This window comes from Mytilus californianus, unplaced genomic scaffold, assembly GCF_021869535.1.
Source record: "Mytilus californianus isolate M0D057914Y unplaced genomic scaffold, xbMytCali1.0.p SCAF_5, whole genome shotgun sequence".
Taxonomy (NCBI): Eukaryota; Metazoa; Mollusca; class Bivalvia; order Mytilida; family Mytilidae; genus Mytilus; species Mytilus californianus.
The window spans coordinates 118,904,896-118,931,531 of NW_026262701.1; the positions used below are offsets into that span (position 1 = coordinate 118,904,896).

At 33.7% G+C, this 26,636-nt stretch overlaps 1 protein-coding gene and 1 long non-coding RNA gene across 2 annotated transcripts; both read right to left on the bottom strand.

The window, feature by feature from the left end:
- Positions 1-3,472: 3,472 nt before the first annotated feature.
- On the bottom strand, positions 3,473-10,349 carry LOC127700853 (ATP synthase subunit g, mitochondrial-like). The gene is made up of 3 exons (XM_052204549.1): positions 10,214-10,349; positions 7,226-7,386; positions 3,473-3,711 (listed from the first exon to the last, which is right to left on the bottom strand). The coding sequence occupies exons 1-3, from the start codon at positions 10,278-10,280 to the stop codon at positions 3,568-3,570; spliced, it is 372 nt and encodes a 123-aa protein (XP_052060509.1). The 5' UTR covers positions 10,281-10,349; the 3' UTR covers positions 3,473-3,567.
- Positions 10,350-19,392: 9,043 nt separating this feature from the next.
- LOC127700855 (uncharacterized) lies at positions 19,393-24,918 on the bottom strand. Its single transcript, XR_007981740.1, has 3 exons — positions 24,805-24,918; positions 23,723-23,996; positions 19,393-19,779 (listed from the first exon to the last, which is right to left on the bottom strand). It is a non-coding gene; the product is annotated as an uncharacterized LOC127700855 (long non-coding RNA).
- Positions 24,919-26,636: the final 1,718 nt, after the last annotated feature.

The following is a 26,636-nucleotide window of genomic DNA, read 5'->3' on the forward strand; positions in this document are numbered from 1 at the left end:
GTGTAGGAGGTCTTGATGTAAGATCAACTCCCAAGTACATGTATATATCAGAGTGTAGGAGGTCTTGGTGTTAAATCAACTCCCAAGTACATGTATATATTAGAGTGTAGGAGGTTTTGATGTTTAATCAACTCCCAAGTAGATGTTCATATTAGAGTGTAGAAGGTCTTGGTGTTAAATCAACTCCCAAGTACATGTAGATATTAGAGTGTAGGAGGTTTTGATGTTTAATCAACTCCCAAGATCATGTATCTATTAGAGTGTTGGAGGTCTTGATGTTAGATCAACTCCCAAGTACATGTATATATTAGAGTGTAGGAGGTTTTGATGTTTAATCTACTCCAAAGTAGATGTATGTATTAGAGTGTAGAAGGTTTTGGTGTTAAATCAACTCCCAAGTTCATGTTTATATCAGGGTGTAAAAGGTCTTGGTGTTTATTCAACTCCCAAGTAAGTACATGTATAAATCAGAGTGTAGGAGGTCTCGATGTTAAATCAACTCCCAAGTACATGTATATATTAGAGTGTAGGAGGTCTTGATGTTAAATCAACTCCTAAGTACATGTATATATATATATATATCAGAGTGTAGGAGGTTTTGATGTTAAATCAACTCCCAAGTTCATGTTTATATCAGAGTGTAGAAGGTCTTGGTGTTTAATCAACTCCCAAGTTCATGTATATATTAGAGTGTAGGAGGTTTTGATGTTAAATCAACTCCCAAGTACATGTATAAATCAGAGTGTAGAAGGTCTCGATGTTAAATCAACTCCCAAGTTCATGTTTATATCAGAGTGTAGAAGGTCTTGGTGTTTAATCAACTCCCAAGTACATGTATATATTAGAGTGTAGGAGGTTTTGATGTTAAATCAACTCCCAAGTACATGTATAAATCAGAGTGTAGAAGGTCTCGATGTTAAATCAACTCCCAAGTACATGTATATATTAGAGTGTAGGAGGTCTTGATGTTAAATCAACTCCTAAGTACATGTATATATATATATATATCAGAGTGTAGGAGGTTTTGATGTTAAATCAACTCCCAAGTTCATGTTTATATCAGAGTGTAGAAGGTCTTGGTGTTTAATCAACTCCCAAGTACATGTATATATTAGAGTGTAGGAGGTTTTGATGTTAAATCAACTCCCAAGTACATGTATAAATCAGAGTGTAGAAGGTCTCGATGTTAAATCAACTCCCAAGTACATGTATATATTAGAGTGTAGGAGGTCTTGATGTTAAATCAACTCCCAAGTACATGTATATATCAGAGTGTAGAAGGTCTTGATGTTAAATCAACTCCCAAGTACATGTATATATGAGAGTGCAGGAGGTCTTGATGTTAAATCAACTCTCAAGTACATGTATATATTAGAGTGTAGAAGGTCTTGATGTTAAATCAACTCCCAAGTACATGTATATATCAGAGTGTAGGAGGTCTTGATGTTAAATCAACTCCCAAGTACATGTATATATTAGAGTGTAGGAGGTCTTGATGTTAATTCAACTCTCAAGTACATGTATATATTAGAGTGTAGGAGGTCTTGATGTTAAATCAACTCCCAAGTACATGTATATATTAGAGTGTAGGAGATTTTTATTTCTAATCAACTCCCAAGTACATGTATATATTAGAGTGTAGGAGGTTTTGATGTAAGATCAACTCCCAAGTACATGTATATATTAGAGTGCAGGAGGTCTTGATGTTAAATCAACTCTCAAGTACATGTATATATTAGAGTGTAGGTCTTGATGTTAAATCAACTCCCAAGTACATGTATATATTAGAGTGTAGAAGGTCTTGGTGTTAAATCAACTCCCAAGTACATGTATATATTAGAGTGTAGGAGGTTTTGATGTAAGATCAACTCCCAAGTACATGTACATATTAGAGTACAGGAGGTCTTGATGTTAAATCAACTCCCAAGTACATGTATATATTAGAGTGTAGGAGGTCTTGATGTTAAATCAACTCCCAAGTACATGTATATATCAGAGTGTAGGAGGTATTGATGTTAAATCAACTCCCAAGTACATGTATTATATTAGAGTGTAAGAGGTCTTGATGTTAAATCAACCACTCGAGTAATTTGAGCTTGCTTTTAGTTACAAAAAGCACTCTTTGATATAGAAAGAGCAAAAATTGTTTTCAGGCATGTTTTATTCTGCCAAACATAATAACCATGTTTATTCTTGTTATTTTATACTGACAATCAATGCCATGTTGTAACTTTCACCAAATACTTCCTCATCCATGAGTGGACAATACAACTTTGGTCTGAATGTTTTTGAAGTTATTCAAACTCCACACTTTAACTGTTGTTTTGATTTTTTTCTTGAATATTAAATGATAAAGCACACCTAATTTGCCCAAAATGATCAAGTGACTATGTAGAAATTGCATAGAATTCTTTAGTTTGTTTTTACTATTTCTGTAATAGTAGGGTGCTATTTTCTAAACTGATTTATATTGTACCTTCTCTTCCTGAACATGCATGAAATAATTGCCTCTAGACATTAATCAAGCAACAATCAATCAATCTAAAAGGAGGTGTGTAGAGTGCTCAAAGAATAAAACAATTGCCCCAGGATAATGAAGCTGTCCAATGTCTGGATATCCATCAGTGGTGGTCTTTTAAAGTCAAATGTTAATGGCAAATCTTTGATAGCCTTTATAAATATAAAACTGGTTTTTTACACATGTGGCTGCAAGAGCTTGATAAATTGTATAGATGTGTAATACCACCAAATCATAGTATGTCACATCCAGTTTCATACGAAAAAAGGGTCTAAAAAAATATTCCCTTGATTTGAACAGTTGAAGGAAATTAACCCTGCATTTCATTGCAGAAAAAAGTCATAAACATATATCTTGGGTGTTTCAAAGCACCATTCTTTTTTTATTTGCTGTTCCTATAGAATATTTTGGAAACTTGAGGTGACATGGTTACTAAAGCTTGTTAACAGGGGAAAAAATGATGAAAATCTGATTGGTTTACTTCCTGAGATGGTAATTATCTTATATGCAATGAAATGTTATGTGAACAGGATAAAACTTTACTCATGCCAAGTATTTCTTTATTTGAAACAAAAATAAATTCTGCACAATTTAACAAAGACAAATAGGGGAAAATCAATGGTGGTATTACTCCTAGACACTTGCAGTTACTTCTAGATTTCTTTTAATTTGTTTGTGTCATCGTGTTGCAGTTCCATTGGCATACTCCCACTTCAAAGTATACGTAAACAGGAAGTAGGTGTCCAACAAACCAAAAAGGTGCACACATATTATAACTCATCACTGTCAAGCATCTGACCAAATATAGTCATTCTGTTCAGAAGTATCTGAGAAAAATGTGACGGAAATATTAGTAGGAGGAACATCATATGAACGTAGGGACAGAATACTGATGGACAAGGTGAATGCAATATAGCCCCCACTTTTAGAGTGGGGGTATAACTAAATGAAAGATTATTAAAGGATTCTCACGTTTTAATTTTGTCAATCTACTGTACATGTTTAGAAATCAGTCAAACATAACAAATGTTTCAAAGTTGGTCAAATTACTAATGCTTTTTACGCTGATCTTCACCATGAACTGTCCAGGCACCTGGTATATAATATCCAATTATACATCCCTTACCAAGTATTTCTCCAATAAAGAAAAGAAACAAGATTTCCAAACATACCAATGTATTCAGCCATACTTCCTACAAAAGAAAAAGTCACTTTTAGTGTGATGGATACTAACTTTCACATGAAGTGACAAATTTGCTGTTTTCAGTTACATAAGCAAAAGTAAAGAGTTAAATGATATGGAGGTTATTCATATGGTTTTTGTCCTGAGATCTTAGTTAACAAAACATAGCTTAAAATACTAAAAATTTCAAAAATCACCCCATGCAAATCAAACTGATGATATTATGTTACCAATAATTACTGTATTCTGGCATGTATACATGTAATCCACAGTAATTAAATTCAAATTGGAGGGGAGGATGCAAATTTAAATAACTTGTTTTTGTGACGCTTGTATATCTTCTGTCATACTTGTTTATTCCAAAGTAGACAATGGTAGAGGATGCCATTATTTCTGTTCAAATTCTTTAATCATTTACAACTTTAATTTTAAATCCAATATTTACTGATAAATATCAAAATAAAATGCTTCACTGCAAATTTTCTTCATGGTTTCATACATATAGCATTGCATATCGATGTACAAACTACAAAACGTTATTGGTTATTTGTTCAAATTTGGTGTTTCAGACTGCTGCTGGTGTTTTGTTTTAACTAAAGGTCCTTTAACTATAAACTGATGAATAAATTTTTCAGTAAAGAGATTATACATAACTTTTACAGCATATGGGTTTTAATCATTAAAAAACTGATCATGCTCTTGTTCAGAGATATCTATAATCAAAGTGCTGGATAGCACCTGTGGAAAGTTAGCAACGGCAGATGTGGATTATTTCAAATAGGTTGTAGATGTGTAGATTGTGTGGTTATTGTTTTTTTCTCAGGGGACTCACCCTTCATTTGATTTGTTTTTTTGTCCTATACAAGAATATATATGGTTTAGGGGTGGGGATCTCGACTGTTTACAAGTTCTCAAACAGGAAGGGGATGGGAGTGACCTCAGGGGACTCCTCGCCTTTTATTTGATTTGATTTGTTTTATTGTCCCATATATGAATATATATGGTTTAGGGGTGGGGATCTCGACCGTTTACAAGTTCTCAAACAGAAGGGGGTGGGGTGACCCCAGGGACTCAACCTATTTTTTATTTGATTTATTTTATTGTCCTGTGATCATTACTGAAGACCGCGTGTGTCTATCACTTACTTTTTTCAAGTTATAGTCATTTAAAAATTTTAAAAAAATAAATCCCATAGGGATTGAGCAACTGAGCAAAAACAATAAGTCTCCAAAATTTGTTTGGCAGATTTAATAACAAAAAGTATATATACGAATTTTGTTATAGTCCGATTTTGTGAGGCCGATTATGTAATAGGCTGAGTTTGTTATAGTCCGAGTGTGTTGTGGGCGGAGATGAGATACCAGGATACTTTAGATACACTCGGGCTTTTACTTCTTTAATAAACATTTGTAAAAATCGTAGTAAAAATAGCTTCGAAAAATGTGCATTCAAGAAATATTTTAAACACGGTATTTACTTTCTCTTCACGGGAGGAAACCCCTGAAACTGGGATTATTGTACTACTGTCGGGAGGCACACATATATGCATCTCAAGCATGTCTGGGGAATACCGATAAAAGCATAACGTAGAAACTGCTGTCTCGTGTAGATGTGTATTGATTTTATTTTCCGCGCGGCGCAGATCCGCGAAGTAGTGTTAGTGATAGCCATTTTCAAAATGAAGTTGAATTCATTTGAATTATCGATGAACATTCAGTACATTTTAATTCAAGCTGTAAGCTAATCAAAATAGAAGTAACTCAAAATTTCAAAAGCATCTTCCTAGAATTAGTATTCAAACACTAGTACTACATTATCTAGGAGTAGAACACACATCCTCTAGTAAGATAGTCTGTCCAACTTCCGGTTTGAGGCCGATGCCTTAGGAAAGTATATTGCTATAGCAAACTTTCCAAAAACCCCAGATGTACAACTCCGAAATCACATTTGATATTTCTGTTATCTAGGATTCTTATCAGTGCTTGTGTTGCCTGCAGGACAACAATTAAATCAATTTAACACAACTTTAGGAACAATTTGTCTTTATGAATGCTATCTGTAAACCAATACAATACCAAATCATTAAACAGCCATTCAAGAATACAATGTATCTAGCACTTGCAATATCTGAAACATTTTACAATAGCTGCAATAGAAAATAGCAAATCTCAGTTTCTTCTTAATATCTCTGATGAAATCAAAAGTATGTGTAAAAAAAATATCGATCTGCAATCTGCATAGTAATTCATTCTTAATAAGTTAAGTTTTTTAGTTATTAGTGTACTCAAGGGCTTGAATGGCATAAGTGAAAATCATTAAAACCAATCTTGACCTTCATTTTGTCATGAAAAACAACATATATATATATATATATATATAAACCATTTATAAAGGATTGGATCAAGCATTGTAGAATAATTGCACAGAATCAACATAAAGTGCAATTTTCAATAAATTAATGACCATAATTCCTGAATGGCAAAAGTGAAAATTATCAATATTGAACTTGAACTCTTATTTTCTTGTAATCCGTAACAACAATCTTAAAATTTGAAAAGCATTGGTTGAACAGTTATTAGGTTTTTGCACTGAAAACAACAAAAAATGCCATTTCCTAACCAATCAAGAACCATAAAATTCACTACTGAAAAGCATTGGTTGGACAGGGTTAAGTTTTTGCACAGCTGAAATCCTGAAACAACTGGAGTTATCCATCCACCAGTCCTACTACCCCAAATAATAACAGATTTTTTTGTCCCAAAAGTTGGTTAAAATTCCTGCACCCAAAACCAGTGTATAACACTCAGACATACAGTACATTTTGTAACCAGTGAACCAGAAAAGGGTGAATAGATAAGGTCCACAGCCATGTAACCAGTGAACCAGAAAAGAGTCAATAGATAAGGTCCACAGCCATGTAACCAGTGAACCAGAAAAGGGTCAATAGATAAGGTCCACAGCCATGTAACCAGTGAACCAGAAAAGGGTCAATAGATAAGGTCCACAGCCATGTAACCAGTGAACCAGAAAAGGGTCAATAGATAAGGTCCACAGCCATGTAACCAGTGAACCAGAAAAGGATGAATAGATAAGGTCCACAGCCATGTAACCAGTGAACCAGAAAAGGGTCAATAGATAAGGTCCACAGCCATGTAACCAGTGAACCAGAAAAGGGTCAATAGATAAGGTCCACAGCCATGTAACCAGTGAACCAGAAAAGGGTGAATAGATAGGTCCACAGCCATGTAACCAGTGAACCAGAAAAGGGTGAATAGATAAGGTCCACAGCCATGTAACCAGTGAACCAGAAAAGGGTGAAAAGATAAGGTCCACAGCCATGTGACATAAATAAATGTGTAGCCTAAATGTCAGTCTAAATAATAATTAAGTATGACAACAATTTTAAGGAAAGCATAGACACCAGGAAAAACAATTATGACCAACAGAGTGATCCCTGATATGTTCATTCAGCAATATTTTCAAGCCAGGTGAGACAAATATCTTAAATTCTATAGAAAACCTACCCTGACAGGCATAGTGAGGAATTTCTTTGTCTGTGCTCCTCTAATTATGTTATTTATACTTTCTTGAATCGCTGCGAATTCTGTCAACATCGGTGGTCTCAGTTCTACTTTTGCATAGTGCCAGAATCTTCCACCTCGTACTTTAGCAAATTCAGATGTAACTGGAAAAAATGCAGGATTTTATATAAGCAAATAATAAATTTAATATAAAAATAAATAAAATGTAAAGACAAGAAAATGAACTTGGGAAAATACTTCCTCATCTGCCAGTTAGGAACTTCAAAAGTGGTTGTTTTTTTTGTCATACTTAATGCTTTTGTTATTTTGTGAAGACGACAGATCTTAAAACTTTGAAAGTCTCTATTAAATCTATTTAACAATTTTTTTTAAACTACAGTTTAGGAACCTGTCTATTGTTATAAAACCACATATTGATCTCAAAAGTCTGAGCCAGAAAGTCTTTAAGATAAAAAAAATTCTACAAGTACATCTATCATATACACTTTACATTATCAATGATCAATGTTAATAAAATAAGGTCTAGGTCTGATTAACCCTACCAGATGGAAATGTTAACCTTACAATCATTTCATACACCAAATATAGTAAACCTTTTGTTTATACATATAGTATCTGATAAACCGACCTACCCACAAAAACATAACATTAACCAATAAACCATAAAAATGAGGTCAAGTTCAGAACAGATGAACCCTGATATTAATTATAATAAAGAATTATTATCTCCAACATTCATGTTAACAGACCTTTATTTGAAATCACAATTTCAATAGACCTTATTGCTATTTATTCCAATCTGGATAATTTCTGAAATTTATACATAACATTTTCATGACATCACAAACCAGCTGAAAAGGTATAGGAGGATCCTCGTAAATGGGTACTATCCTTATTTATTGGTATAATACCCCAAAACCGTGGCCTCATGCGCAAATACATACGAAGAGGATTAAGTAAGTAAGTAACCCCAAAACGGGTATCAATTTTCAGTGATAAAAATATAAACTTTGGATTTACAGACAGACAGACATTTTCTGTAATAGTGCAAACATTTGAGTAAAAGACAACATTTTGCCTACAGACACCATGACTGAAATATCATCAGAATAAAAGTTAACAGCCTTCAAAAAGTAGGATTTTTGGAGGCCATTATCTTTGTATTCAAATCTCATTTGAAATATGTTGCCATTTATATGAATATTTGTGCAATAACAGCTATCATGATGAAATACAAAACTTGATTTTTTATCACTGTAAATTGATACCCGATTTTGGGTATATTACCCATAAATGGGGGTAGTACCCATTTATGAGGATCTTCCCCAACCTGTTGAAGCTAACTGGGACCCTGTTGAAACAATGTATTGTGCATAGATTAGTACTTATCATTGAGACATGTTTAATCCATCGTAAACACTTCAAACAAAACAAGTGACTTTATTTTGTCTTTAAACAAATTCATACCTGCCAACCCACACGTTTTGAGCGGGAGTCTCCCGTGCAAACAACGAAATTCCGGAAATCTCCCTCTTGCCAGTCCGCTCCTGCACGGGAGTATAGAATCTCCCACTTTCGTATATTTTGACCTGGAATAACTTGCGTTCGTAATTCTCTGGCTTTTTCATTACTTTCAATAGAAATAAATAAACAATCGGCGATCATTTGAAAACTTTAGTCAGTAGTTTATATGTTCGAAATATAAGTAATCGAAATTCAATTCTGCTATGTCAACTCCAACAAGATAGAGGTCTTTGTCTGGACCAAGCAGTAGTGTAAAAAAGAAGAAATAGATAACTGCAAATCGAAATGTCAAGCAGATAATTTGAATGAAAGATTTTCAATTTTTATGACCAAGTTCACTTGGCAATGAATCTTTTTGCACATCATGTTCAATCAACTTTTCGATTTCTTCTGGTGGTCTGTACGATGTTTGAAAGCATGCTTAGTGTGAGACTCACAACAAAATCAAAATATGGACTGTTATGAGTTACGAGACTCAGAGGTATTGAAAAAGGCTTAAAAAAACTCACCTTGTATAGATTATAACCATGAATTGAAGAAATAAAGTATATATATATTAACTCTTGTTGGTGTTTTGTAGATGAATGTCGTTCATGCAAAATCTCCCCCTCAGCTGTTAAAGATGAGGGAGAGATATCCTTCTTTGAATATTTCAGAGGTTGGCAGGTATGCAAATTTGTTCATAAAACTATAAATATTTAAAAAATTTCGCTTTCTAAACTTTTTCTTGCCTCATCGCATAACTGATGACTTTTGTTTTTGCAACACTTGGAATTCAGTATTTTGTAATTTTCTTTTTCTTTTAGACCCCAACCATGCCAACATGAGATTGTCCAAGTAACTCTTTTGTTATTGATTGGACTAAATAGCAATAAAGTCTATTAAACATGACTCTCATAGTAGAGGTCAATCTTGAACTATTTACAAATAAATTGTTGATTTACACATTTTATTCTGTTCTGAAGTTTCATTTCACGATATTTCAACAACAACAAATTTGTAGCACTGATTTCATTTTTTATACCTAAACTTAACTGTATCCACAAATAAATTATTTAAAGCAACAAGTTAGCCTAGAGTGAATCACTCTGGTGCTGATCCATTTTGATGAATGAGAATGAATCCCACCTAGTCTCTTACAGGAAAAGTCAGTGCTAGAAAGGATAATGTAACCATGTGTATGGCTGACAAACCCTCCCGGCATCTGTCTTCACCAATAATCGTTTTGACAAACAATCCTGACAGGCCAGTTTGAAGTTTTTTTTTAACTGCCTAAACAAATTGATTTTCCCAAGGATTTGTATAGTCTTACTATATAAATCCTTGATTTCTCATAGAATCTTTCACTAGCCCGAAATATTTTTTACTGGTCTAGGGCAAAGGACTAGCAGTGTAAGGTGCAGACTGCATTGGTGGGGGTTTATAATAGCTGAATTAAATAGTAACCTCTGATTGCTTTTGGTGCAACTTCGGTGGCTAAACGACTGCCAAATTTGACCAATTTTTGAGCCATGGTGCCCTTGAAAGTAGACTGAAACCGGAAGTTGCTTGCGGTATTGGAGTTCCGGTAGAAACTTCCTCGAGATAACTCATTCTGAGAATCAATCAAAATATAACTAAATACTAAAATCTTTTAAAATAACAGAGCACTACAATGTTAAGTTTGACAGATTGACCAATATCTAATTCTCCTACAACATCGCTTAAAAACAAGGTTCAATCTAGCCGAAAATGTTTTGTAAATTAAATTATTAAGGTAGATGGGGGATCTACATTAAATTCGATAGAATTTTTAACATGCCAAACTGATGCTGTTCTAATGAAAACTGAAAATTTCAGTATATTGAAGAAAAAAAAACAGTCGTAAACATGTGATAGAATATATACTTTTCTTCATTTAGATGATAAGTGTTACAAATAAATTACCTTCTTTTCTTAAAATTTTCACATTTCATTAAAGATCTAGACCGATTGTTTTCTACTATTTTACAATCCAAGATGGCGGAAGGTGCCCAATCTACCTTAAATATTATAGCCTAATAGTATAGACGTATTCACACTTGTATTGGGACTATTATACAAATAGTCCTGGGAATAGTATCAATATATTATGTCACACTAAAATAGTCCCAGGTGTTGTTAAGGATCATGTTTGTTAGGTGTATATACACCCCTCCCCTGGGGACCTTATTTTGAAAATGAAATATCTTATGATATCTTATCGATCTTATCGTAACTAACTTCGTTGACTGATATGTAGTATTGTTTGTTTGCTTGTTGAGCGCCCGGTGATTTTCAGCGACCTTACGTATATCGTGACCTCCATTTTTGTTGGTGGAGAGAACGGGATAAACGGAGGGGACCTTCGGTAGGAAAACTGGCACACTATCTGCACTTCCAAGTTCAATTCAGACCCAAGTTGAACACATCTCGCCGCGCCAAGCAGCACACCATTAGAGTTGGTATGCTACTGATCACTCACAACTACCAAGTCAAAGGACAAAGATGTGAACAAATACAGATTACCGTACGGACTTTCACAATGAGCAAGACCCATACATATAGAGTAAATTTTCTCCTTGACAATATTTATGTATGTGTTGGCAATAACGTTTATTGACAGGTTGTAGGTATTCCTATGGGCACCTAAGCTATTGCGCCCGTTTAATAATATACTTATTCCTATACTGTTATGAATCACAGTTTATCGCCACACTCAGCAAAAACCCGTCTAAATTCCATTTAATTGATAAATTCAACAACACTTATCGTTATCTTGATGATATTTTTTCGTTTAATAATCAAGAATTCTCTGAATATACTGTCAAAATTTACCAAAAGGAACTTACTCTAAACAAATCAAATATAAAGAGCAATAGCTGTCCTTTCCTTGATTAAGATATTTCAGTTTTACACGGGAAAGAAAATCGACACACACACACAAAAATACTACAAAAGGGACGTTTTTCGTAACCTATTGTTAATTTCCTTTTTTTGACGGTGGTGTTCCTTCAGCACCATCATACGGTTTTGTATATCCATATGTGTGTATATATGTCTCTGGTATATCCCAATTCGTTCGCTGTACCCGTGTCTAGCTGTACTTGACGTTTTTGGATTTCTCTGAACGTAATCTATCATGTATTACTAGTAAATTATGAAGTCAAGGATTTCGTTACAACAAGTTCCTAAAAACCTTTACGAAATTCTTTCATGGATACCAAGATTTGGTTTGGAAGTTTGGAAGTTTGGAAGTTTGGCTGTACATTTACAGCACTTATTACAAACGGGATAGCACATCATAATTGTTACGCGTAAGATTTAGTATATGACTGAGGGTTGTTTATTTTCCCCAATATCTCTGACGTCCATTATTTAAAATATGTAATAATTGTGTTAGGAAAACTGTCATATTCAACAATTATTCATTCCTATGTTTGATTTGATTAGTACGGAAGCGTATAAGGGCCACACATTTTTTTTTTTATATTTGCGTTATAATTTAAACCTTTGCGAAATAACGCGTTATAACGTAAAGGTTTGCGTTATATCGCAAAGGCTTGTGTTATATCGCAAAGGCTTGCGTTATATCGCAAAGGTTTCCTGTATTTTGCAAAGGCATAATGCAAACAGTAAGAAATATAAAAAAAAAGTGTGTGTGTCGCTTATACGTTTCCGTAGATTAGTATTTATTGGAGCATTTCTCCGGGTAGTCCGGCTTCCTCCACCAATAAAAACTGACCGCCACGAAATAGCCCAAAAGCGGTGCTTAAAAGTGGCGTTAAAACACAAAAAAATCAAAAATCAAATCAAATTTATTGGAGCTTGTTTAAAATTAACTTTGATGTAACTAGTGTTGATTTACTGCAACTGAGAAAATAAGTTTATTGTCATCTTGACAAATATGACAACTAAAAAATGAAGTGTTATTATCATCTTGACAAATATGACACTTTCCATTTGATATTTTTATTTTTTGTAATAATATTGTGCTTGGATCTTTTTACTTTATTTTCAATGCTCATTTATTTAGCTCAACTGGACCCAGGACTCCTTGTTGGAACTATAACCCTATATGACGATATTTACCATTTTTTTTTAATTTTTGCGTAATATCTTAAAAAATATTATAGATGGATAGAAACTTAATACGCATAAATGATCAGCAAGACAAGATCTACAAATAAGTCAAATGACTGAAATCGGCCTATATAGATATAAGAAGATGTGGTATGAGTGCCAATGAGACAACTCTCCATCCAAGTCAAAATTTATAAAAGTAAACCAATATAGGTCAAAGTACGGTCTTCAACACGGAGCCTTGGCTCACACCGAACAGCAAGCTATAAAGGGCCCAAAAATGACTAGTGTAAAACCATTCAAACGGGAAAACCAACGGTCTGATCTATATAAAAAACGAGAAACGAGAAACACTTATGGACCAAATCAACAAACGACAACATCAGATTCCTGGCTTACGACAGGTGCAAACAGTTGCAGCGGGTTTAAACGTTTTAATGGTTCCAAACCTTCACCCTTATCTGAAACAATAGTGTAAAATCACAACATAGAAAGACACACTATAAAATATCAATTGAAATGGCTTAACTCAATCAAAAGACATATTAACACCAGTGAACATACACTGAACAAATAAATTTGATCTATGATACAATGTTAATACAAAATAAATAAACTAAGGGAAGAATAATTAAAAGTAACATGTTATACCACTGTGAAATGTTAAACAATTTAAGAAAAACAATATGCTTGAACAAAAATATCAGCCATTTGCAATTACTTTTAACACAGGTAAATGAAAATAATTTTGTTGTTAGGTATACGTGTACAGTTCAAATGGAGAAAGGAAATATTTTTACAAAATAAATAATTTTGATGTTCATAGTACGAAGAAGTGAAAATTTATAGTAATACCAAACACTTATCAAAGCTGGTATATAGACCAGATATAACCCTGAATAAGTAAACATTAAATAACAAAAAAAGCATTACAATTAGTATCAACAGGTAAAAAAAATCCAAGAAAGTACGATTTGAGAGTACTCGCAGTTATACTGACAGCTAGTTAAAAGCCAAAAACAATAATAAAAAATCATGCATCAGAGACTAAAATCAACTAAAACACATCCCAGGGATTTAGTATTTTAACGTCATGGACAGTCAAAGAAGACATGACTTGTGCAGTGCCAAAAATAATTGTATCGACAGGCAGTAGGATACCGGAAGTTAGGAGTTAACCTCTTTATAGATCAAAATGAACGTGGGTGTGTCTTTATACATCCCGTTTGAAAAGAATACAAATTTAGTTATGTTTTAATTTGCTGATGACAAAATCGATATTAGTGCCAATGTAAACTATATTCAAAGATCTAATTACAACATTGGTAAGATAACCTTAACTAATAAGTTTGTTTAAAGGTTCGATGAGTTTACACGGATCACGTAGTGATTTCCGCGCTTTAAGTACAATATTACCGTAAAATTTAGGATGTGAAATACCGTTTTTAATCATTTTTCTACAGGTTCAGCCAAATTTAATAATCAAATCCTTGTATCTATGAAAGAATTTAGTAAAAGTTTTACGTAATTTATAGTAACGAAATCCCTGACTTAATAATTTACCAGTGATGCATTGATTACGTTCGTTAAAATCTATGGCATCACTACACACCGGCATAACGAACGAGTTGGGATATATAAACACCGTATGATGGAGCCAAAGGAACATCGCCGTCTAAAAAGGGAAAATTAACAATAGGGAATGAAAAGTCGTCTCTTTTGTCGTTAATTTTAGTATGGAGTTTTCCTTTAGAGATTGAAATGTCCAAATCTAGAAAAGGACAACTACTGCTTTTCTATAAAAAGTATACATTATAAAAACTACACATGGATTTTTTTGTTTTGTACATAATTATAGTGTTCTCGTTTGAGTTGTTTTACATATGTCACTTCGGGGCCTTTTATAGTTTACTATGTGGTATGGGTTATGCTCATAATTGAAGGCTGTATGGTGACCTATAGTTGTTAACGTGATTTGGTATTTGTTGGAGAGTTGTCTCAATGGCAGTCATACCACATCCTTTTGTTTTATATAGAATCTGAAACGTCACTACATACACGGGCATAGCGAACGAGTTTGGAAATATTCACAACGTTAGAAGGGATCAAAGGAACATCATGTTCATGTAAAACAAATGATATATGTCGAAATGTCAATACCATCGGGCTATAGTAAGAAACACTGACGATGCATAAGCTTATATTTGTCTTTTAGTTCCTTACACATAATTGGTAGTTATCAGTTCATGGTAATAATCTTTTATTTAAAAGTATTTTCCGAATTACCAACAGTTTATATGCAATATGTTTAGAACTTATGGGTTATCAGTTTTTTTCTTTCTTTCTAGCAAGATGAAGGTTTAAAAATTTCTAAAAAAAAAATCCAAGCTGAAATGTCTAGCCTGTTTTACTTATCATGATGGTTTAATGTTGAAATGTTGAGAAAAGGGTTTTATAACAAGTATAACATAAAATTAATGGAACTAGAAGTCAATAGTGAAAAAATATGTTGAGAACGATAATATTATCAATGGATTTCAAGAACATTTTAGCAGTCTGGCAACATTCAATGAGAAAACACGTATAGACAACCTTTATCATAATTTAGTTGAACACGATATTCAATCAATAAACAAGCTTGTACAACAAAATAACATCAAAAACGTAACATCTGAAGAGATAACAAAAGCTATCCGTTCTATAAACAAAGGAAAATCGGCAGACTACCATGGTATAACAATAGAGCATATCATCCACGCAGGATCTGATACAGAGAAACTTCTTGTTCCGCTGGTACAATGCATATTCAAACATGAGATCATATCAGAAACACTCAAGATGGGCCTTTTAACACCAGTATTTAAAAACAAGGGAACAAGGCAGCAAGCTATCAACTACAGAGGGATTACTGTGTTGCCAGTCATAGGAAAGATTATCGAAACTATCATCAAAGAACGTACAAATGACCGTGTCCTAGAAACACAAAACAAAAAGCAAAGAGGTTTTACAGCAGGGTCATCGCCACTGAATTCAGCCTTACCAATAGAAGAAAGCTACAGAGAATCAAAAGACAACAATATAACTCTCTACCTTGTACTCCTAGATGCAAAAGCAGCGTTTGACACAGTAATACATAGCCACATGCTTCGAAGGGTATTCTTGGCAGGAATTGATGATGGACATTGGGGACTGATTAAGACCTGCACGAAAACGCAAAAAGTGTAGTCAAACGGGAAGGAAATATCTCTCAACCATTTAAAGTTAACCAAGGAGTCAGACAAGGAGGTATACTCAGCACTAACATGTATAAACTCTACATCAATCAACTTCTTAATATGTACGAAACAACTGGAGCTGGCTATAAAATAGGAAATATTAGTGTAAATAGTACAGCATGTGCAGACGATATCGCGCTTATCAGTCAAGACCCTGATCAAGCACAAATACTCATTAATATGGCTTATGACTATGCATATATGGAAGGCTACGAACTACAACCAACAAAAAGTGTAGTCCTGAACATCTCCCATAAACAGCGAAAACAGGAGTCTAACAACCAGACCTTTAAAATGGGACCAAACTATATGCCATCAATTGAGAAAGCCACACATCTAGGAATCATTAGAACTACATCACTCAAGGGCAACATGATAGCAAATGTGGAAGAAAATATTAAAAAAGCAAGACGAAGTGCTTATAGCCTGCTTGGGGGAGGATTCCATGGCCACAACGGTCTTGACGTAGAGACAATGGTGCACCTGTACAAAATTTATATCTCTCCAGTACTACTATATGGATTAGAGCTAATACTACCAACAACAAGCTCACTAACACTTCTTGAAAACTTCCAGAAGAAACTCCTAAAGCAAATACTTTCTCTACCAACCTGTGTAGCAGACATAATTGTTAACATCCTAACAGGAATACTACCTATTGAGGCACAAGTACACATCCGAGCATTAGGCCTATTTAACAACATCTGCAACCAGCCTGACGACAGTGTAGAAAAATCACTTGCAAAACGCCAACTTCTTATAAAAAACGATGGAAGTTCTAGCTGGTTCATTGCTATTAAGCATATGCTACGAAAGTATGACCTGCAGGAGGCAAGCTGGTATTTGAACAACCCAGTTAAGAAGACCGTATGGACCTCAACTGTCAAGAAGACAATATACAATCACTGGAATAGATCAATAGTTCAGTTACAGCCATTATATAAAGGGCTCAATTTCTTAACAACTGAAAATTTGAGAACCGGAAATATACACCCTCTACTCAAAATCAACTGCCACTCTACTATTGATACAGCAAGATTGCCAGTAAAATTAAAGCTGCTTACAGGCTCGTATATCCTTCAGAGCAAAAGGATCAGAATGTACAAAGATGAGACTGATCCGAAATGTCTGTTATGTGCAAAGGAAGAAGAAAATATAGAACACTTTATTTTGAAATGTGAAAGCTTGAGAATAGCGAGGAACACCATACTTCACGAAATAACTACAACGCTGAACGCAATGGGAATTCAATTTGATGAACTATCAACGAACGAAAAACTACAACATATTCTGGATTTAACGCCGGTAGCGAAAGCAAAGAAACTCTATCCAGTCAGTGTAGTACAAATAGAACGCCTTACTCGACGCCTGCTATATCAACTTCATATAGCCCTTACAAGATGGTATGCGGATAGTAATAAATCTAGTGCGAGGTGACAATAAAATAAGCGATTCCGTTATCTCAACATCTATAAGGGCGTGGTTGGGGGAACCACACAAATTTCTGGAATCAAGCGAACTAAACTGTAAAATAAAGGATTTTACGCAAATTGTGTGGGGGTAGGACTTCAGTGTAAATATGCGCACATCAGATATCGAATGGTGGAGGGAGTAACAGCACTGTATATAGATTGCACGCGAGCTGAGCATGTACATATGGTTAGATGTCCAATGGTGGAAGGAGAAGCAGCACTGTATATAAAGAGAGCACCTGTTCTACATATGAAAATATGGTTCCTCTACAAAGGGGGTTTAAAGATAAGTTAGATTAGATTATAAATGATCAATGTAAATGAAATCACGGTCAGATGAACTCTGCCACACAGACATGCATTTGTGTCAAGGTATGAAGTATCCATGTCCTTTAACTCCTGACTTATAAATTATAATTTTTTATATACAAATAGTCTACGCCGTCGCCGTCGGATTGTAATATCTATGTCTCGCATCCTGCGACTTGCGTCACAGGCGAGACAAAAAAACTGCCACGTGGTCTCTGACCTAGACGTGGTTGGTGCGCCTTCAAATTAGCAGGAGGCAATAAACGTAATAGCTTATACTATCTTTGACCATTATTCTATTTTGTCTGCAAGTGTTTGTAAAATATATCGATGCTGCACAGAACCCTCTCCCTGTAGATAGTTAGTACTACATACCAATTTTATAGCCAATTTCAGTTCAAGAAATCATACAAATGTGTAGGATGGCGTGATTAACCTGTTCCTAATTGACATTTTGTATGCATATATAACTTTAACCCCCTTCTTTTCACCGTTTGTAGTACCGTGAATTCTTATTTCTGTAAAGCAAAGATATCCATTCTGCGTTAATATTACACACGTTTTGGAACAATGCACAATTGTATGTGCTTTCACTCTCACCAAAAGAAAATTAGATATAAACCCAGAAATTGACTAGCACCTTCTATAAAAAAAAAACGGGAAAAACAACATTTTTTTTACAAATTATAAATGTCAATATCTAAAACAGCATCACTCGAGTTCACTTGTATCGAATCTAACATAAAAATTCCAAATTTTGAAACTGTTATGGGTCATGGTTATTTTATATCAGCTGAAAGAAAATTATAAATTTGCACCCTATAAGTACAAATGTCAATGTCGAATCATATATGGCAACAGAAATATCGAAAAGTCCTAAATGTAACAATATATTGATAATCTTAACGCGTGTGTGTAGGGGCGACAAGCTGTCTAATTGTGACTCTGCGTTTTCCTGAAATTTTAGCTATGACCTTTGACCCAAATTTAAGAAAAACGTGACCACTGCATCGATATTTCGGTGATGCTTGTTCTTCTCTTGCAAATGATATAAAATACAGCCGTGCATTATTTCGTTAACCCAAATCGAACAAATTCGTTGACTAAGCTCCCTGCTTTAAGTAAATGTATAATACTTTATCAAAATATGTGTCCCAAAGTTATAGATGACCTAATACATTGAAACCGGATAATTCCCTCGGGGACTAACACTTCACTACTGGTGTTTAAGTTTTTACTACCACTAGGAATAGATGGCCTTAGCCCGATTTGACACAATTTTTTGGAACTTTTTTATTTCAATGCTCTTCAATTTTGTTTTTCATTTGGGCTTTTAACTGTTTTGATTCGATCGTCACTTGTGTTGACGAAACGCCCGTCTTGTCATGCAAATAAGGAGCAAGGCTATCGTACTCAGACTTAGAATTCAACCAATCAAAATACTCCGAGTACTATGTAAAGTTAATGTGTACTGAATTATAAGTCAGGCATCTTTGACGAATTTATTTTTCGGCCACTGCTACTAATATCACAATGAAAATGTGCCAATCATTGACTTATAGTGCTGTTTAGTGTGAGAAATAAATTAGCTTTGACACCAGAAGTAATCTGCAACTATCAATTTTCTTCAGGAAAAACGTGATTTTTATTACTACGATTTTCAATAAAATTCGTCATATTGTTGTAAAGTCTGTCAAGCACATATAATAAAACGATTTTTGACATTTTATTTTCGGACATTCTTATTTTATGTTGATTTTCGGGTCTCTTTCTCAAGAACAATACAATAAAACGATGATTATAGTTCATGTGATGGACAGTTTATGGCTGTTTTACAGGCGGCTAACCATGATGACATCATTCCACTTCCAGTTTCCTGCAAGAAAAAAAAATCAGTCAGAATAAAAAAAACCTGAGTGAAATAAACTCGAGATGCATTCCAGTTGTTTTAAATATAGAGTTCAGATGATCACGCATACCGGCCGTGCAAGGCGACATTCTTTATAAAAATTCACCAATTTTTCATTTTACATTTTCATATTGAATTCTTATAATCTTAATAAACGACACTAATGAGTTCTGTTTGTGAAAAAAGAAAGAAAACATATTAAAAAAAAAAACAACTACGGGGTAATAAATATATGACCTCATATATACTGATTTCAAATTTGCATACAACACAACATAAAATAATAATTCGGTTACTTTTAAAGTCTATAACTAGGAAGACAAAAATATATATTGATCTTAATGTCATTTACGCGTATGATGTACATTATTCAACCCTCCCTACATAAACATGTTTTAAATCAGTTTAACATTCATTACAATAGTTTGACGGAATGGTTGAGAAGAAATTTAGAATAAACAAAAACAAAAATATATAAAATGGCAAAAATCTGCAAAACTGAAAATATCCCTTTTTCAAATGAAACTATACGTATTGGATTATTATAAGAGGTCTATCAATTCTCTTATGATTTACAAATTTTAAATAAAAGCAGTATACGAAATAGCACTTATTTTTTCTGAATCCGAATCGCTTTTCTTGATTTACCTTCACCAGGAACGATGAAAACACGAACATTTGAAAGGGGTATATAAATTCAATATCAGTGTACATAGTAAAAAAGTAAAATAAAATCACAGACATATTTGTTGCATCGTCATTTTTCGGCGATTCAATCGTTAAGAGCGGAAAGATTATCTTTTAAAGATCCTACATGCATATTTCTATTTATACGAAGTAAAAGTTTTGATATTGGCTTTACAGAAAGCAACTTTAAACTTTTTTAGTTGTCCGTATTATTATGATACACATGTAAGCATAAATTTTTTTAGTTGTCCGTATTATTATGATACACATGTAAGAATAAACGTGTACAACAAATTTCAAAGATATTTTTCCTTCGTGAAAATTAAAATGGGGGGTTAAATGCGACGCCTCGTGTAGGGAGTGTTCCTCCTTAAATGACCTTCGCAATAACAAAGGGTCTTTAGTGGGCATACTGCAAAGGAAAATGATTGCTTTCATCCAACATACCCTCTTTTTTCAATGGCGATAGGAACCTAACTGCTGTAGCACGTATGCTTGCTTCCCTAATTGTTAAGGTGCGTATAATTAAAAAAGAAATAATGCCTAGCTCCTGTAAATGCAGGCGTTTTTTTTTATTTGCTTAGTTCCGAAACATTGTTAGAAATCTCAAATACAAAAGCAAATGAGACAGGGGTGTTTACTGATATACCAGCATTGTTATAAAAGGTAAGAACTATATAAATATTAACACGTATTTTCTGTGCTTACAAAAACAGCAGGATCTAATGGGTGACCGTGAATAATATGCAAAAATTTCGTTCAGATGAAATAAATAAGAAATTATTTTTGACGTGTTCCGTTTTTTTGACAACAGCAAACCGATTTTTTCCAGTACGATCTGATGATAATATTTCATTCTAGGAAAAGCTGTTTAAAGATTATCATGAAAATATAGTAGTTGATTTTTTTAAGTACGGATGGTCGTTAAACATATTAAAGATGCTTTGCCAGACTCCTCCCCCTTACCGAGTTTTTTTTTTATTGATTCCCACATTTTCAAAGAATTGGACATTGGAGCTATTTACGATCCATTCAGAAAGAATCCTAGAGATATGTTGTTTTTTGACTTTATCCCATTTTTCAATGTCTTAAAAGGAGAGTTCTAAATGATAATTATTATCTATTAATGAGGATATTAGACAGGATGCCTTTTAAATGAAATTATTTATCTGTATCTTTTTCCAACCTTCCTAAAACTTGTTTTAGACCCGTATGACTTACGAGTATGAAAGGAGGGGACGTATTTCTATTGACAACCGCCTTATTTTCCTATGTGTTTTCAACCTCAAGCCTGTTAGTTATGGATATCTAACATGCATACGATTAATTACTAGTATGTAGCTGATTTTGGCGTTGTACGGGATATTCAAAATGCAGATTATGACTATATGATCCTATTTTTTGTTGGAAGGGGGAGTGGGGTTGCCTCGTTGGACGTCAGTAAGGAAACAAATTTTTCGCCATCAAAAGTTTTGACATTTCTCGGCATGGCGTATAACTCTATTGACATGACAATTCGTGTTCCAGATTCTTAACTGAAAGAGACTTATGACTGAGTTTATAAGATACAAAAATGTAGTCAATTTGTTTTCTGTTTATTCGTTTTGGGTTCAGATGCTTCTATTTTTATATTCATGTTTTTTTTTTATTTTTACCCTTTCACACTAACAAATAAAAAACTGGCAAAACAAAAAAAAAAAGATTAAAAGATAATAATAACAGAACATTCAGTGCAATAGATTAGATAACACATAAATAGTTAAGAGGGTGATAGAGCATATTGTTACCCCTCGAAAAAAAAACATTGTCAACCTCGGCTCCGTCTTAGTTGACAATGTTTTTTCTCGAGTTAACAAACTGCTATATATCGCTCTGATATATTTGTTATTTGAAATATAATTACTACATTAATAATAAAGTGACTACTTTCGCCAAACACTAATGACTGTTAGTTGTAAATTGTCTTTTTTTCTATTTTGTTAATCATACATGATCATACATGACGATTCATTTAAACTTCCATGAGTGCTTCAATAAACATTGAACTGACAAAAAAAATATAGCTAAAACTCCTATATTACACAATCTACACATTGTTAAAAGATAAACCGTGTTAGTTTCAATGTACCAAATAACTTTACATAGGCGCAACCCTTTGCATTTGAAAGGAACATATCTGACATAGAGACTATCTGTGATTGGTTGTTATTTCATTCAAATATATTTCTCCTGTGATGTATTATGAGTTCGGTTTCATGCAATCGCAAGGTATAATGGTAAAAAAAAATCACCAAGAAAAGCCCCGGGACCTAAAGGGCGGAAAAATCCCGAAATTTATTTCTACAAATAAACACTATTTAAGAAGATGTTTTCTAAAGAAAGCATTGTCGGGAACTGGGCAAATATTTGGTACTTTACATTCTAATGTTGCTGTCAGCAGCAGGTAATGACGTCACACTTTACTCAATTTTCAAATTTAAACAATATACAATGTATCAACCATCATCTCAGTAAAACAAAACTGTGAGTGAATCTGTTTCACTTATGACATCTATTTTTTTGACGATCAATTGATATGCTGGGGTCAGGAGGATTGTACCCAAAACAGGATTTCTTAGCAAAATACAGGAAATAAATGTGATATACAAAACAATTATCGAGACTTGCAAAAGGTGAAAATTAATATTTCGTCAAAAAAAAGTCCTCTTGTAGCTACCCCCCTCCCCCTCCAGAATTTCAAATGTCGTCACCCTAAGTAACTTGACAAATTTTCAATTCGTTTAAAGTTTTAAAACTTTTTACATGATCTTATGTCGAATAATCTGACGATTCATTTTGTCACACGGTTTGATAGGCAGGGCGGCATAAGCAGATTTTAGCAAAAAATGCTAATGAAATAAAGGTATATGAATAACATACTATATAATTGTTTGAATTGTTTTACACTAGTCTTTTGGGGTCCTTTATAGCTTGCTGTTCTGTGTGAGCCAAAGCTCCGTGTTGAAGGCCGTACTTTGACCTATAATTGTTTACTTTTGAAACATTGTGACTTGGATGGATAGTTGTCTCATTGGCACTCATACCACATCTTCTTATTTATATATAAGATTATAAGAATTAAACTCACAAAATTTTGTCCGCAAGAGGACATACAAAACCGGGTCCGATTGAAATAAGAAAAATATCAGAGAACTATACTACTTTGATAAATTTCAAAACTTACCCTGTAGCTTAACGACGACTGAAAACTTTGGCTAAAGCTAGCGATCGTGCGTCTTTTAAGCAACAGCCAACCCCCATTGGACTACACTTCATGAGATTGGGTAATTTATAGGTTTTCATTGATTGAATCATACACATTTGTGGCATCACACTACATGGAACAGCTTTGACATTTTCTGTCATTTTACATAAAGTATACGGATTATTCAAAAATTTGCCAAAAAATCCACCTCCTCCTTTCATCATCATTAATGCCATTGGATTCATCTGTGCATCTGTAATAAATAATAATTACATTACAGGTATGGTTCACAAGATTCTGCAATTTTGAGTGGCCGACGACAACAATCTCGAGACATTCCAAAATTTTGGTTAATTTACCAATAAACACCAATGATAAATGAAACATCCTTGACTGCACGTGCTTTCTATGGAAACATTTAAACAATGCATATATGACACTAAACGAAAAGCTTGATTTTACTCTTAATTTCATGGTTACAGCATAATATGTATTTATGAAAATTAAATGCTTCTGTTATGTAATTTTATAGGATTGTGAAAGTGTTGATCGTGCGCACATTTTTAATATGAAGCAATTCTACAAAGAAGCATGCATTCAATTCTTAAATAAATTAGGTACTTTACTGAACCTGCGGGTCAAAAGAATGCTTCTCATCACCGACGGTACACGATTTGATAGGAAAGAAACCTTTTTTTGTCAATTGAGTAATAATCCATCTGGCAAAGTTGACATAAGCATTAATATTTATATTAATATAGTTTTGCTTAATTATATATATGTGAAACATAAGCATATTATATATATATAGAGAGAGAGAGAGAGAGAGAAACATGTTCTTATGTCACATATTACCATTTTCACAGAAAGGTCCATCAAAAAGAATGTTATCATTTCAAACAAAACCAGTTTGGTACATACATACATTATACAGTCCAGTTACAATACAAACCCTTCTTTCGATCAAGTTTTTTGTACCTTGTTTTTTTAAAGTTATTTTTTTTCAAACATACATGTTTTAAAAGATAGATAGAGAAAAAAAATCTTGAAATTTGACTTACATGTACATCCAATTAAAACAGCCAATAGAAATATAATTTTTGTCCTCATTGTGATATTTTTGCCGGAATGATAGTATAAGCCGCCCGTAGACCCGAATGACTGTTAGGAACAACAACACTCATTTTATATGGCCCATTGAAGCGTGAAAGTGAGTGACAGGCAAAAATTACAACACACAAAAAACATTTTGACATTTTAATGGAAAACGGACAGTTTTTATAGAAAGTCTTTATATATCTGGTATTTTTGTTCTTTTTATAGCACACAATCTTTTGCAAATCTCAATAATTAAAAAAAAAAATTGCTGAAAATATATAAATCTACTAATGAGCTATATAGTATGTTATATTCATAGTCAAATAAATTATATAGTCTATGATATGTTGACATTACCCCTCATCCGCGAACCTATGCACAGACACAGTGTTTTCGACATCTAGCAAAGATTTCCACTCTATGACCGATGCTAGGGACGGTCTTCAACTTGTAGTGAGGTGCAAGCTTTTGCTGCAAGTTTAAGACATAACTCTGACTTTCAGAAGTCGCACCTTAACAAAAGCTTCTTTTTTTGTTCTTTTGCTTTAGATTTTGCCACATTCGTGTAGCGATTTTGTTATAAAACATGGCTCATAATCCTTCTTTTCCATTGTATATAGTAATAACAATAGTTATCTGACTGCACCAAAAAAGGCGCAATTTTGACGAACAATTACTTAAAATTATCTTTCTAATCCATATTATTTTGTACAATTCGTTTATACAATTTTGAATAGATATAAACATTTTAATTGCTTTATTTTTTGCAAAAATGCGCGAGGTCCTTTAAAAAATGTCATCTTTGATTGTTCGAATCACACGAAACTTTGAGAAATCCACATTCAATTTGCCAGTAAAACAGCAGTTATAAAGATAAATTGTTCGTCGAAATGCGCATCTGGTGTAGTAAAATTGGTACCGTTAATGTTATTATAAGACTACAGCTATTTATTTCTCAGACCATGGAAGTATTATATTGTGTACAAAGCATTTCATCTAAAAAACCAAAGATACATCAGTTTTATGAAATATCAACTTTCATCATAAAAGTCATGTTTACTTTTATCACTTTTAACTGTAAATGGAGGTTCATTAATTACCAAAGTTTTAATGTTTAAAGTTGTTTGTTTATATATGTTTTATTGCCATCGTTAAGTTGGTTTTCGTTTTTATGCCCCACCTAGGGTCGTTATGTTTTTCGGTCTGTGCGTCCGTTCGTTCGCCCGGTCGTCCGTCCGTCCGTCCGTCTGTCCCGCTGCAGGTTTAAGTTTTTGGTCAGGGTAGTCAGAGCTCCAGATAAGCTGCGTATTTGCGCGATCACGCAATACAAATAATAGAAAATGATAGTGCGAGTGGGGCATCCGTGTACTATGGACACATTCTTGTTTTCTAATGATTTGTTTTCCTCTGCTGAGGATTGTACATAAGCGTAATACGGTCATAGTAAAAATAAATTGACATTGAACTTTTCTTCAAAGTCAAAATTTTTACATTTAAAATCTTAAAATTTCGACTTTAACTCTAAGTTTTAACTTTCCATGTATTTGTTTAGAATGCAATTTGGTTAACACAAAAATAAGAAGATGTGGTATGATTGCCAATGAGACAACTCATCACCAGAGATCAAACAACGTAGAAGTTAGCAACTAAATCTATAGGTCATCGTAAGGCCTTCGACAATGAGCAAAACCTATACCGGATAGCAAGCCATAAAAAAGCCCCGAAATGTAAAACAATTCAAACGAGAAAAATAACGGCCTGATTTATGTACAAAGCAATAAACGAAAAACAAATA

Bases quoted from the DNA above. Each gene is read 5' to 3' on its own strand.
- LOC127700853 (XM_052204549.1), bottom strand. From the start codon at position 10,280: ATGGCTCAAAAATTGGTCAAATTTGGCAGTCGTTTAGCCACCGAAGTT. The intron at 7,387-10,213 runs GTTACTATTTAA...CATTTTTTCCAG, and splicing joins TGCACCAAAAGCAATCAGAG to TTACATCTGAATTTGCTAAA. The intron at 3,712-7,225 runs GTAGGTTTTCTA...TTTCTTTTGTAG, and splicing joins TCCTCACTATGCCTGTCAGG to GAAGTATGGCTGAATACATT.